The sequence below is a fragment of the Paramisgurnus dabryanus genome, chromosome 3 (assembly GCF_030506205.2).
Source record: "Paramisgurnus dabryanus chromosome 3, PD_genome_1.1, whole genome shotgun sequence".
Classification (NCBI taxonomy): domain Eukaryota; kingdom Metazoa; phylum Chordata; class Actinopteri; order Cypriniformes; family Cobitidae; genus Paramisgurnus; species Paramisgurnus dabryanus.
This window is the reverse complement of record NC_133339.1, coordinates 36,927,320-36,942,440: the sequence shown is the minus strand read 5'-3', so window position 1 is coordinate 36,942,440 and position 15,121 is coordinate 36,927,320. Positions and strand designations below refer to the sequence as shown.

The window sequence follows — 15,121 nt, the reverse complement described above, 5'->3', positions numbered from 1 at the left end:
CCAGTATGAATGACAGTACCTGGACGAGGCTGTGTCATTAGTTTCAGGTGGTTGTTATCTGATAATGTTACAACTGGCCAGAATCAATCATTCCAGAGCGCCGTATAATAATAAATAACAATACACTTCATTCTACACAATGTAATATTGCATGTTCAATTTAATTACATTTAGATTTTTTAATTACTGTACCTTTATAACTGTAGCAATTTCCAAGTGTAGTTCGTTGCGGTTTGAACACACTGTTCTAAAAGCTGCCATGGACTGCATGTGACCGATGCTCCTATAACACACACACAAATATATATATCCACACACACATACACAGAGTAAATCAATGACCAACAAACACTGTCTGAACACTTCAGATCACATGCATTATGCTGTATGTGTGTTGGTGTGTCTCTGAGACCATGTATACTGTACTACATTGTAGTAGCAACACTGGAAAACCCCACAGGATATCAGTTTTATGTGTCACGCTACCCAATACAGATCTACCCAGATGAGTCTGAAAGGGCATAACACCATGAGCTCCTAGACACAGCTGCTGCAACTGACTTCAGAAATGTTCACATTTAAATGGATCTATTTTGGTCCTTCGACCGCAAAATCGACTATGTGCATGTTGTGTACATGTGTGTATGTTCATGAATCATTGTAGGATGCTGTTTGTGAGTCAGAGACAGTTATAGTGACATAATGGACAGGTACATGGAAAAAATATTTATTATATTATTAGAGGCTGCTTTACATGAATATTTTTGTGTTAATATTTGGTGTTAGATTAACTCAATCTCATGGTAATTCGTATAAACTGTACGAGGTGGCTAATTCGTATTCATTTATATGACCAATTTGTTAGTCTTATGCTATTTGCTTTCGCCCCGTGACGTTGGGGTTAGGGGTGCGGTATTATTATTGTTTTTTTTATAATCGTATGTTTTTGTACAAATCAGTTCGTACAAAATTATAAGAATTAATGGCCATTTACACTAGTATTTTTGAGCATGCAATTTTTTCATACTTCGTTACTGCGAATACGGGCAGGGAGTGCTTCGTCAAGTTCTTCGGCTTTGTCCATCTTTGCTTTTTACTAAAGAGAAAGATTCCTCCATGACATAACAGTTTTCTACTGGTCACGTATCTCCATGTGATATGAATTCACAGGTCAGTGTTCACTAGACTTGACCCACTGCACAAAGTGAAGTCGCAGCAACGTCTTTTGAACCTCTTTTTGCACGTCCAATTTTGGTCCCCTAAAGGTGCAGTGTGTGACGCCAGATGACATCTTGTTTCCAACGTCTACCAGTATTGATGGTATTCACTGAACCTTTGTATACAGGGTTCCCACACCTTAGTTAACGTCAAATTCAAGGACCTTTCAAGGACTTTCCAGGACCAATACCCTCAAATTCAAGGACTAAATGTGGGGACACATTTCAAATGAGAGCAAGGTTACATTGTGTTACCTTTTAAGATACATTGTTACAGTTCCCTTTTGAGGGAACTCGCACTGCGTCACTGTGGTGACACTTTGGGGACGCCTCCAGGGGTAAGTGCGTCTGAATGTGTATATCAAATTCAACCAATGGTGAGGCTTAAAGACTAAGACAAGGTGACGTGGGAGCCAGGAAGTATATCGTTATATGAAATTTTGCCAAAGGTGGCGTTACAGGGATGCAGGAAGAATGGCAAGGGAGACGCAGCGTCTCGTTCCCTTCTCAGGAAACAACAGTTACATACGTAACCCGAGACGTTTTCATGTGTCAAACACAACTATGTAAAAAAAGCATTTTTTTATGAATCAACATTCGTATACAGAAGATATAAACATTTAAAGCGAACAGTTATCACCTTGTAATCGTTGTGGACTTCTTTTTTACATCAAATTTGAACTTCCCCTGCACAAAGTGATGTCAAACGTCTTTTGCATGTCTTTTTTTGCATGTCCAATCTTGGACTCCTGAAGGACATCTAATGTTTAGTGGGACACTCAATATTCACTATGTATCAGTATTGCATGTAAAAATAATCTTATGGCATCATGATTCCGTGTGATCCTTTTTGTTTAACCCCAATACTGATACAGAACTTGTATGGTATTGTGCATGCTTCAGTGTGAATATGAGTTTACCTCAGCATAAGCTCACAGCGTATGATGGCAGCCGAATTGTTGCAGGGGAACACTTGACGCATGCTCTTCATTTGAGATAGGCAGTAATCACAGTAAAGCCTGAAGCTTTCTGCCAAGAGACTCTCCTGCACTCAGAAACACATCATGACAGATTACATCCAATTCATTCCAAACTACAGCCTTCAATGTTTAAAACTCCACGGCCTCTTAAGAGTACTTTGGCAGACCGCTGGAGTCATCATCATCATCCATCGTGTAGCAGCATCTGTCCCGGCATTTAGGTTCAGTAAGCTACTGTACTGTAAAGATACTTATGGTACTGACAGTGTGCTACTACTGTAGCATTAAATTGCATTGCAGTGCTTTGCATATACATGCATAAATTCACTAATTATACATTAAAAGGACATTATGAAGACATTTGCCGGTAATGCAAATCTGATCCAGATTACTGAATGATCCAACGATCACAGTCATGAGTCGCAGCACTGGTAAAGACCCACCAGCTCGCCGTGCACGCCAGCGTCCTCCCACTCCGCCTCCACTGTTTTCAGCAGTCTGAGTAGCAGCGCGTAGCTCATCCTCTGAGAACGGTGGTGACTGCTGTAACACTGCCAACGGCTGCAAACACACACATAAAACATGCGCTTTACACGCTAGTGTCAGTCTCACTGTTGGCAGGGACTTGCAGTTGAGGCACGCAACGATTATCAAGATGGGTTTCGGTGTTACTGTACCAGCATGTTTTGCTTAAGCTGTTAATCAACACGGCAACTGATCTCAAAATGTTTGGTACGTACATGATGGCCTGCTGCAGGGGAGAGAGGTCGGCCTGCACCGCGTGATGGGACAACACGGTCCATGCGGCCGCGCACACCTGTCCGTTCCAGTTGTAAGGTTCTTTCTGGATGTTAAGTGGTTAAAGTTATTAACAAGCGGGAATGATAATACAATTCTTTAAACAGATCAAGAAGTGCAACCTGAATTTGATTGTGTTCGTACTCCAGAATCTGACTCAGCATCTTCTTGTGAATGGTGACATTGGAGGCCATTTTACTCAGCGCTGTGTCTCTCTGTTAAGTCAAAGGACGTTTGGTGAATAAATGCTGTAAACAACGAAAGCAAGCCATACATGAAAAGGCTTTCATTGTTTGTGCTTTAGCCTTTTGCAAACTTAATCCTCTGAGGTCCGTGGGTGATTTGACCTCCTTGAGCAGTTTTGACCTGCACTGACATTTTGTCCCCTTGGAATTATAAGGTTTATCTGACATTTTTGTCAATTGAGTTATTCACATATTCTTATTCTGTGCCAATTTATTTACATTATGTGAAGTTGTGTACATTTTGGGATGTTTTATATAAAAAAAAAAATATCTACAAAGCCGAACTCTAACTTGGCTCTATTAAGTTCTACCTTCTTGAGCTAATCAGCACTTCGAATGCACAGAAGAGAACCAATCAGGATCAAATTTATGGGGTGGTTTTCCGGATGGGGATTAGCTTAAAGGATTAGTCAATTTTCTTAAAAAAAAAAATCCAGATAATTTACTCACCACCATGTCATCCAAAATGTTGATGTCTTTCTTTGTTCAGTCAAGAAGAAATTATGTGTTTTGAGGAAAACATTCCAGGATTTTTCTCATTAATGGACTTTAATAGAACCTAACACTTAATAATTAACTCAACACTTTTCAACAGAGTTTCAAAGGACTCCCAAAAAGAGGCATAAGGGTCTTATCTAGCAAAACGATTGTCATTTTTGACAAGAAAAATAAAAAATATGCACTTTTAAACCACAACTTCTCGTCTATCTCCGGCCCTGAAAGTACCAGTGCGACCTCGCGCAATGCGTCATCACGTCAAGAGGTCACAGAGGACGAACGCGAAACTACGCCCCAGTGTTTACAAGTGTGGAGAAAGAGGACCGTTACTACGTTGTTGTATGTCAACTGATACTAATTAATGTTTTTGTGTCAGTTTATTGTTTAAAATGGTCTGCAAATGTGCGTTTCATATATGTAACACGTGACTTTTCTACTTCACTACGCATTAACGTGAGGTCACGCTGGCGCTTTCAGGTCCGGAGATAGACGAGAAGTTGTGGTTTAAAAGTGCATATTTTTTTCCTGTCAAAAAAGACAATTGTTTCGCTAGATAAGCCCCTTATGCCTCGTTTGGGATCCTTGAAAAAAACTGTTAAGTGTTAAGTTAAGTGGAAAGTGTTGGGGTCCATTAAAATGAGAAAAATCCTGGAATGTTTCCTCAAAATACATCATTTCTTTTCGACTGAACAAAGAAAGACATCAACATTTTGGATGACATGGTGGTGAGTAAATTATCTGGATTTTTTTAAGAAGATGGACTAATCCTTTAAGCCAGAACTATACCTTAGTTTCATTAGGAATTGTAACTAGTTTTAACAAACATGCCTTACTAAAAACATTACTTGTGTGCATTTTGATACAAAACAAAGAGCACTAATGTATTTTAAGATATGTCAGTGCAAGTAGGTTTTAGTTTTGACAGCCTTTACATTTATTTTAGTCTAGGACTAGTCTAATACCTGTCCAAGAAACCGTCTCTATATGTCGTGTCTTGATGACAGGAAAAATCACAGACACACAATATCTGTGAGGATTATGGCACGCAACGCAAAGTTTTTAAGAAACCTTAAGATCCACAGCCCGAATTCCAGGCAAGTTCACCCCACTGTAAAATCCATCTTAAGTTGGTGAGATGGTTTTAGCTGGTCTCCCAGCTTGTTTTTAGCTGGTATTGCTGGTGTAGCAAGCTGGTCTAGCTTTGTTTTGGTCACTTTTTAAGCTGGTCTAGCTGGACTTAGCTGGTCAGGCTGGAAGACCAGCTGACCCACCAGCTTGACCAGCTTTGCCAGGCTGGGAGGACCAGCTTAGACCAGCTAATGTCTTTTTTTGTTTCGTTTTAGGTCTTGCTGAGGAGATTGTTTTCCTAGTTAGACACCACACTAGCCAGCAGTGCTAGCTTCTTAGTTCCTGATATTAAGATCCAAGCACTAAGATAAAAAAAATACAGAAAAAACTAACTAACCTATCCTACCCAAAATAGTGCGGTTACAGTTAGTTATGATCGTTATGTAAATATAGGATTGCCACCCATGTCTGATAAAAAACCTGGACATATCGATGACCCGAGCAATTGGTTTGCTCACAAGCCGGGACATTCAGTGTCCCGGGAGAGGTTATTAAAAAGAAGGAGAATCCCGGTTTCGGGACAGTTGGCAACCCTATGTCAATATGTAAACATGTGAAAGATTGTTAAAGCAGTTACCTCAATATTAAAATGATTTCAGAATGATTGTAGCCTATAGCTGCTCAATGGTATAAAATGCTAAAAAAATTAATCCTTTCTATGTCTAGTTTTGTTGTGAACCCGACATATCCAGGAGGGGGAAAGGTAGTGCTAGAAACAACAGCAGGAGAACGAGAAAGAGAGCACCAGGCAAAGAAAATATGAAAAAAAACCATCATCGGAGAATGGGAGAGAAACTGAGGCCGAAGAGGAAAGGAGCAATGTTGTAGAGGAGCAATATAAAATCAGACTTTTAGAAAAAAGATCATATAAATGTCATAGAAAGGATTAAAATGTAATTTTTTAACACATGTTGAAAAATTGTTACATCATTAATTTTATATTTAATGTTTAAATAATGTTGTGGCAGAAAGAACCTTATAAATCTTAGCGAAAAGTGTTTTTTTTTTAGAATTAGAAGGTTCTATTTGCATTTGACCCCTTGCAAAAATCCACATTAAGAAATTTGAGGGGATTTTGATATTGTATATTTAGAATACATTTAGGGTCCCTGTTATTTTCATGTTTGAAAGAAACTTCTTCCCCATATAAGTTTTCCTATATGTAATGCAAAAACTATACAATATCTCAAAACTGCTCCGAACGCAGATAGAACCTTAGAATTCCAAGAGGATGATTTGTGCATTTTTTAGTTGCTTACAAACATAATAATGGCAAAAGTCTCATAACACTGTGTTCAGCACAAACTGGGCTACAATATTGTGAGAGCAACATGCATGTACATGTTTGTATTTTGGAAAGAAAATGCATGGTTTTTAAAAAAGCTAAATTTTTAAGTCCACAAAACCCATAACATGTTTTCACAGGATTTTTCAAAACAGGATTTAGTAGTCTAGAGTTGTTTCTTTAAATGATGTGAAATCATTCAAATCATTCCCTACTCATTCACATAAAACAATATATTGATTTAGAATTTCTAAATAACTTTTTGTTGAGAAAAGCCATATGCAAAGAGACGTGAAAGTTCCTGAATAATCTGGGATTGACAGCTGAGGAAACAAAGACTTCTATAATGAGCCACAAAATGAGGAAACTGTCTTTTCTGTAGTAAAACCATGGTATACCAAGGTATACTTGTGAAATTATAACAAAATATTTCAATAGAATATAATAATAATTTTATTTTTAAATAATGCAATTTGTATTACCATACAGTATGTTTAATAGAAAGACTGGTTTCATTAATGAGACACTGGTAAATTTGTGGTTACTGTGGTTTAGCTACAAATACTATAGTAAATCATGGTAAATTTATTAAGGGATGAGAGTGGTCAACTTATCAATACTTCGTGCTTGTTTAAAGACACCATTACTCCCTTGCAGTGTTGTTTGAAAGCAACACAAAGGAGTGCCTGGCCAGGCGTGTGATCGTGCATGTAATGAACTTGCTGTGCAGAGATAGATGCGGATAAACAAGGTTTTAGATGTCCTGTTTGCAGTCCCATTATTTATAAGAATACCACAAAGCGCGTCAAATATTATGCCTCGTGTGTTTGTGGATGCGTGTAGGAATCAAAAGAATCACTCGCATCTGGAGAGAACTTTCATTGAGGAGACAGGTGTGAGTAAATAAGGATTTAGATGTCATGTTTGCTGCACTCGGATAAAACAACTCAGAACTGGATCAGGGATTCATTGTCCATTGACTGTGGGGCGTAAGCAATGCATAAGGATCATCTGCGCTCTTATTTATGGCACGGGGGCGTGGGAATATTTGTTTTCAATTTCCAAGCATTATGTAGATATTTACCTCTTAACAAGTATTCCTTAAGTTACAGTTCATTTTTTTGACACCTTTCTTAAAGGACTTCACTTAGGGAAAGAGAACAGAATGTGCATCATGTTTGTTTTCTTAATTTTGCAAAAAGCAGAACATTCTGTTTTTATTGGGAGTGGACACAAATTAAAAACTAGATGCTTTAACGTTTTAAATGATGCATAAATCATATCTGTATGTCCAAATGTAAGTCTCTTTGCACAGTAATTGAAACATAAAGACGTTGACCTCACGTTGAGTCAATGTAATTTATTGTGATATGAGAATACTGGATGACTTCACCATATGAGTTTCGAGAGGGATTAACTTAGATTTGACATGATTTGATGATAAGCCGATGAAGATAAAGCTTTGGGGTGAACTCTAGCACCAATAAACAAGTGCTGCTAAAGCTCAGCAGTACCTGAGTGGTGAAGAGACGAAGAATCAGGTGACATTCTCCTTGAACTTTAGAGGCGCTGGACCTCGGCTCCAACTTAAACCACTTATCGTAACCAACAACCGGGATCTCCTAGAGAGGCAGAACGTGTTAGGAAAGTCGATTTGCAGAAGAAACGAGTTAAAAGAGTCGCTATACCGCAATATAGGCAAAACTCACATTCAGTGGGATGTTGATGCAACCCAGGAAGTCATCAGCATTCTCCTCACTTCCAGACGCAGCTGCTCCATTGGCCCTCACCGATTTGGCAATTTGCTTGAAATATCTAATATGAAAGTCATTCATTCAACTTGAACGTCTTTACACTTTTTCAGTAAAACATAAAAGAATAAGGTAGAAATGTATTGGAAGTTTGGCTGGGCATACAGAGGATTTTCAAAAAATGAACGGCATTTGTTGGATAAGCTACCTGCCCATTCCTCTGAATCCACTGATTTCGTTCAGTTTCTTACAGGCTTCTGCAACAGAAACATCATCATCGTGATCCCTGGTGAGAAAAAAAAAATCCTTTTAGATGAGAAAAACAGCCTGCGGATGACTGTTCTCGATCTGAAGGACACATTGATTCATCTCACCATATGTCCAAATGCAGAAGGTCATTGTGAACATCATCAATATCACTGCGAATAAACAAACACATGTACAAACGTACTTTCACTTCTAGCAAAACTGGCTCCATTATAACTTCAGACTTAAAGATGTATCAACTATTCTAGCAGTGTTGTGAGAAAGATACTTACAAAACAAAGTGTTCGTTCCACACCGGGTTAAGGGTCTCTGGTTTAACGTCGGTCACCTGGATATCCCTTCCCGCCAGGACCTCCTTAACGCTGGAGCGCTTCTCTAACTTTTCACGCCTCTTGCGAAAACTAAACTTCCTCTCTTTTTTCTCTTCTGTGTCTTTGGGCGACTGTCCCAGGAGAATTCCCAGCATGCAGTAGGGGTCACTGTAGCCTAGACAGCACCCGTAAAAGTAAAGATGAGCGGTGGTTAATTCAATAAAGGATACGATAGAGTACTGAGAGGTACAAACAAACGATCTGCTTTATTAACAGTGATTGCTTGTCGTCCCATTAATTACGAAGGCCTGGAAAAAAAAGACTAAAGCCCTGCAGAGTCTAAAAGGGTTACACAATTTCTATGATGCATTAAGCAAAATAAATAAAAGATTTTGTAAGGAATTACATATTAGTTGTTATGTCTTTGTGTCCTTCTGTTTTGAAAACGAATGCAATATTAGATATGTAATATAATATAAACAAACCAAGCCACGAAAGGCAAGAACATCTTACCATTGGCATCTTTGGCCATGAGATTTTTGCCTTTCATTACAGAGACCCTGAGAGAATAGCTTGCTCTCTACAAAAGAGAAGATTTCAGACATGGATTAGATTAGGCACCACTGCAATAATAAAAACTCGTAGCGAACATTTGACGCTCGACATGGGGGTGGCACCTAAGGTGAGAGCACACAGTCAAATAAATGCAAGAGTGTCGCGATATAGCACCTGTCGGTAGCAGAGGAATCAATATAGTTTTCTTTCACAGATGTCAAATGTGAGTATATTGTGTGTGGCATGCATGGGTAGAGGGAGACTGCTGTGTAAATGAAGGTTTGGATCGTTGTGAAGAACATTCAGATGGCAAAACATTTCTTAGTTCTCTTTCGAACCTTTCAAGTGTTTACAAGAGGCAATGGGAGACTCTTTCGCAAAGATAACACCTCAGATACATATACAACACTGTTTAAAGATGTCAATACCTCTCATCAGTCTTTAGATTTATAAGAAAGAAAAATGTGAAATCTGTCCATAACTACAAAATATAAGTGGAGCACTTGATATGAAGAACAGTTAACACTAGTCACTTCTGTGACTGACATGGTAATACGTTGAGAGGAGTGTTAAAGTATATGACAAAAATCACTGTGAGACCATCATCACCTTGGATTCTCGAACTCTTTGCAGGATGATGTCATGTTCCTCTTGACCCATATCAAAGACCTGAGGAAGACAGTAGAAGTTATGAACATGAAGAGAGAGAAAACTGTCACATGTGAGGTAAGAGGTCATATAAATACACCTTATTGCATGTACAATATTGTATTTAATTGACAAAATTATATTTAGGTAAATAATAAAAATATGTAAATGTAATAGTATGGACAGGGTGTAAATTATTATTTTGTTTACATTTCTAGTAATTAAAAGCTAACATTTTCAGAATAATGGTACAAAAAAGGTTCAAAACTTTATCTTTCTGCCACTGGGGTGGTACCCTGAAAGGTTCATTTTTAGGTATACAACACATTGAAATGTGGTACCTTTTGGGACCTCCTAAGGACCTATTGTGTACCTTAAGTAACAACTTTGTACCAGTTAACGTTTAGGGGTGCAAAACTGTACACAATGGGCCCTATCATACACCCGACGCAATGTGCGACGCAGGTGTCTTTTGCTACAGTAGTTTCAAACCGGGACAATTATCATTTTCACGTTAAGTGCCACATTGTTAGAGCAAATCCATTTGCACCTAATTTTGTGGCCATGGGCGGTCTGAAAACGAGGTGTATTGTTGGCACGTTGCTATTTTGAGGCAACTAAAATAGACTACGCCATTCACCAACTAATACCTGGTTTAAAGTCAATGGCACAATATTGTTTTTGTTATTTAATGAGCGCAACATGCGCCTATAAACGGGACGACAACACGCTTTTGCTTATCACACACATGGATGCGCAGCATCACACCAATGTTTTAAAATATGAAAAATTAAAGGATTAAAATAAAAAAAAGATTATTATTGAGTGTCTTGGACATAAATGAAGACCGATTAAGAGACGTTAGAAGGTGTAAAGAGCTGCTTTACCTGCAGCTTGGTAAGTAATTGAATGTTTTGCTAAAAAAAAATGCAAATATTGCATCTACCCATTTTTTTTTATTGTATTTGATGACTTGGTACCTGTGGATATGCTAAGATGAGAACCGTTTTTAAGTAATGCTTATTCACGGTGCTGTCCAAGTGCTGATACGGATTTCCGAATGTTTTTTAATTATTTGTTTGTTGCAAATAAAGTATTTTGAGAGTACAAACTTTTTCTTGCACATTTGTAAATTATTTTTGGAGATTAAAATGATCATTAAGGCAATCCTTACATTTACAATAATTAAAAACCTGCTATTTTTACTTCCATGACTGAAAGAAAACGACTTTTAAAGGTTTTAATAAAAAAGAACAAATTTCAATACAAACGAAAACAATGCAATTTTTTAACATCAATCTTAAACTGGGGGTCTTCTTTCTCCGCTTAGTTTTTTAGTTTACAAATTCTGCTTTCTAAATAAGGATTAGGCATGGTGTCAGCGCAACTGGCTTTTAAAGGGGATGAGAGATGAGACTCTCATTGGTTTATTGCACGTTATGCCCAAAACACTCCCATTACTCATTAAAAAAATAGGAACAACCCTTTTAGACTGTGTGCTTGGCAAACAAACCCTTTTTCCTTAAATTAGCAAAAGTGGATTTGAACACGGCCATTTAGACTGTGCTGTGCGCGCTTTAGACCATGCGCTTATATCATTAAAATAGGTCCTTAAGGTACCCAGAAAGGTACAACATTGTCTACGTTTACATGTACACCAATAATGCGATTATTTCCAATAATCAGAGTAAGGACTTAATCTCAGTAAGATGTTTACATGACTGGAGCTATAACCTCTTTACTTCTGTTTACATGCGCTAATGATTGTGCCTATTATTCACACATAGCCCAATGCAGAGCAAAAATGATGAACTCAATACTGTTTTAATTTACTTACGTTAAATGACAAACGTGTTCTTATGGACGTATTTCATTATTCTGTGCCGTGATGAAGATAGAAATAGTACACTGGTTTTTATAGTTCAAGGAAAATGTCCTAGTTTAAAACAAATTTGCGCTTCAGGTGCACACACTTCAGTTAGTTCCTCTTTTTTCTTAAAGAGCACCTATTTCATTGCTAAAACTTTATTTTGTGTATTTGGTATAATACAAAGTGTTTGCGTGGTTTATGGTTAAAAACATTATTTTCCACATACCGTATATTTTTTTAGCTCCAGATTTCACTTTCTTCCTGAAACACATGGATTTGAAAAGCTCTCTGTCCCTGATTGGCCAGCTAATCTGTACTTTGTGATTGGCCTAAATACCTCTGATGATAACTAACGTTATTGTTTACTTTGGGGTTTGTACCTTTTGCATATGGTTAACATGTACTAATACACACTTACACACCAAAGGAAATTTAAAAACGTGAATCGGACAATAGGTGCTCTTTAAATAATCAACATTTTACAGATCGTCCAAGGTTTAAGTAAACTTATGACCAAAGCTATATCCATTCTTGTATGTTTATTTATTTATTTAGTGTTTTATTTATTTATTTATCTGAATAATTGTTCTCAAAAATTGTGAATGTTGAAATTCTTTATTCTTGTCAGTGACGGCAATCAAAGGTCAGGTTATGTCAGCAACCAAGGCAAAATTCCATCTATTTTTCTTTCTCCAGAACCATTTTACACATCAGACACTTCAAACGAAAGACCTTTTGCCATCTCTGTATGAGAGGTCTGAGAATGGATTTGTGCTCCTCTGGAGTGACAGGGGTTTCATGGGTGTAATATAAGTACCAAACATCAATCCCCATTGGACATGGGCTTTGATGTTTAATTATGTCTGAGACAAGAGCATCTGCTCCAACTCATAATACAAACTCAAAGTAAACAAACGTTCCCTTCACCACCACCCAAACGCAATCCTCCGTTCCTTTACAATCACTAAGAATAGCTTTGCTATTAAACACATTTTACACCACTGCTTCTGTTTCATTTCTATTAAGTAGTCAATCAGAGCGTGACATTTCTTCAAGTCAGTGGATTTGGCTTGTCGCAGGAGACTCTGGATATTTATATTGTTATGAAAAGATGCACCTGTATAATGAGTTGAACTTTTTAAAGCGCAATCTTTTAAAGAAAAAGGGTTCGCACCTTCTGCAGATAGCTGAAAATCTCCCCTTCGCTTGTGACGTATTCTGGCGATGGCACCCCAACCCAGTTGACCACGGTGTAGATGGCTTCCTCGTACAACAAGTCGAGCTAAAACGAAATAATTGATCTCATAAATGCGTGTATCATTGAAAAATGCCAGTGTATCTGGTATAAGGAGACTCACCTCATCCCTGGTAGCTTTCTCTGGAACAAAAGTCTGCTCCTTACTCTCTGGGGGTGGAGGAGAACAGCTGCTCTCCTCCTGTAAATGCATGAGGACCGAGAACCAACAGAGACAAAGATGAGAGGTAATCAATGAAGAGTGAGGGACATCATTATTTGTGCTTAACAATGAGCTCTCTGTTAATGTAGATTTAAGAGCTTCAGTGTACCGAGAGCAATGAGCCGGTGAATGAGGCATTTATGAACCTTTTAGAAATGATTCTCAATGAGATGTTTCTAATTTCATCCGTAATATGAGTTCAGATGTGGTAGTAGATGAAGAGGATCTGAACAATAACACCAAATTAACCTCCTACTTATGTCCTCATTTATAGACTGTTCAATATATTGATACAACATTTACTTTCCTTGCTGGTTTGTAAAGCTATTGTTTGTCCGTGCAATTCTCTATGTACATGTTTTTTTAAATGCCAATTATGGTATGGCAGTACCATATTTTTAAGCATTTCAGAGCAGTCCTGCAGTATGTAAAACCTCCACAAAATAGTTGATTTTTTATATTATTTTTTATAAAAAGTTTACTGCATGAGCATTTACACATGATTTACTTACTGAGTGAAGCTGCATGGTAAAACATGCTTATCCTTAACATAAGTGAAACACTCACACTTCAACACTATGGCAACCCTCAAAAATTCATACATACATTCAACAAAAAACTTAAGAATTTTCAGCAGTACAGAATAACAAGCAATAACATGTCAACAGTGTTGAAGTCAAGACCAGAGATCAAGTGTCAGGTGTGAGTCATGACCAAGTCCAGATAAAGCTGGATGTGGACTTGATCTCTGGTCTTGGACTCGACTACAATACTGCATGTCACCTTAAAGGTATAGCGGAAGATTTTCCTGAATATTTGAAAATAACTTTTAAAAAAATGCACTGTGTCTGTGCGGTTCATGACGTGCCAGGGCTAGCATCGCTAATCATAGTTTACATCAACTTTTACTAGCAGTGATTTTAAATGGATTTCTCCAAATAGCATGCCAAACTTTACCTGTCGAGTAGAAACTTTGAGTGGGAAGCCCAACCTGTGCTTTTGGAGCATGCAAGTGTGTGAAATATTCTCCAAAAACACTCTGGTCTTGTTTCTTTCTTCAGAGGCCTTTCTCTTCTTGTCATACAATTCGTAAACACTTTTTCTCTTGCAACTCTAAGACATTTAAAAAAACACGGTGAGAGCGCGACCTTCAATGAATGGTTGAAACCGTAGCCCACCACACATATGGCGCTTTTCCATTGCATAGTACCCCACGGTTTAGTTTAGTTTGGGTCGAGTCAGCTCACCTCACTTTGGCGTGGTTAGCTTTTCCATCGAGTTTAGTATCGCTTCGGAGTGGGAGGGATAATAGGCGTGTCGTTATATTTACGCTGCCTACTGCTGTGACATCATACACGTGAGAGCATTGTTGTACATTCCCATACATTCATTTATTTCTCAGTCTGCCACAAACTAAAAATTGGCCACCACAAATAGATGTTTGCACATCGCGTTTATAACTGCCTCTGTCTCACATGACGGTTTCTGTTTAAACACCCGACCCGTGGCGTCAGTCGACGGCGCTCCACTGAGCCTCATTCAAGTTGCATTTAAGCATATATAATGCGGACGTGCACGTCGCGAATGTGCCGCCACAAACTGCAAGTATGGAAAAAACTGTTATGGTGTCCCGGATTCTCAACTTGCGGATGTTTTTCATCGCTAAAAGGGTGTTTGGAAACTTATAGCAGAACACAGATAACAACATGTTTGCTTGAGACAGCGCAAGCTAGCAGTAAGCTAAAGCTAATATTTACATTATAGCGATGACGTGATGATTCTCTCAGACCAATCAGTGATCTACAGTGTTTTCGCGTCACGTTTGGTATCAGCTCGGGTCGCTTGGAACCCCAACCGAGGTGGTACGAAAAAAAGTATCGGGTACTACGTACTGCACCCAATGGAAAAGCTCCCAAAAGTAAGCTGACCCAACCCAAACTAAACTAAACCGTGGGGTACTATGCAATGGAAAAGCGCCAATATACAACTGAACGTGCGCATGTGCAGAAAGCGAACCTAGGGACGAGCACGTACGACGGCCTTATGTCAACATATCATCAGAATGATTGTCAACTGGGATGACCAATAGTCTTGATGATCCATCCGGAAAA

The 15,121-nt window shown here is 38.3% G+C and overlaps 1 protein-coding gene across 2 annotated transcripts in view; it reads right to left on the bottom strand.

The window, feature by feature from the left end:
* The window catches only part of baiap3 (BAI1 associated protein 3), an 83,123-nt gene that overhangs the window by 22,018 nt on the left and 45,984 nt on the right, over positions 1–15,121 (bottom strand). For both annotated transcript variants that reach the window (XM_065255659.2, XM_065255575.2), the window contains exons 4-17: positions 12,912–12,989; positions 12,728–12,835; positions 9,645–9,704; positions 8,994–9,060; positions 8,442–8,655; positions 8,277–8,321; positions 8,111–8,188; positions 7,861–7,966; positions 7,666–7,773; positions 3,118–3,210; positions 2,938–3,041; positions 2,641–2,758; positions 2,138–2,262; positions 193–283 (exon numbers count right to left, since the gene is read on the bottom strand). In XM_065255659.2, coding sequence (XP_065111731.1) covers positions 193–283; positions 2,138–2,262; positions 2,641–2,758; positions 2,938–3,041; positions 3,118–3,210; positions 7,666–7,773; positions 7,861–7,966; positions 8,111–8,188; positions 8,277–8,321; positions 8,442–8,655; positions 8,994–9,060; positions 9,645–9,704; positions 12,728–12,835; positions 12,912–12,989 — 1,395 coding nt within the window. The remainder of the gene's footprint in view (positions 1–192; positions 284–2,137; positions 2,263–2,640; positions 2,759–2,937; positions 3,042–3,117; positions 3,211–7,665; positions 7,774–7,860; positions 7,967–8,110; positions 8,189–8,276; positions 8,322–8,441; positions 8,656–8,993; positions 9,061–9,644; positions 9,705–12,727; positions 12,836–12,911; positions 12,990–15,121) is intronic.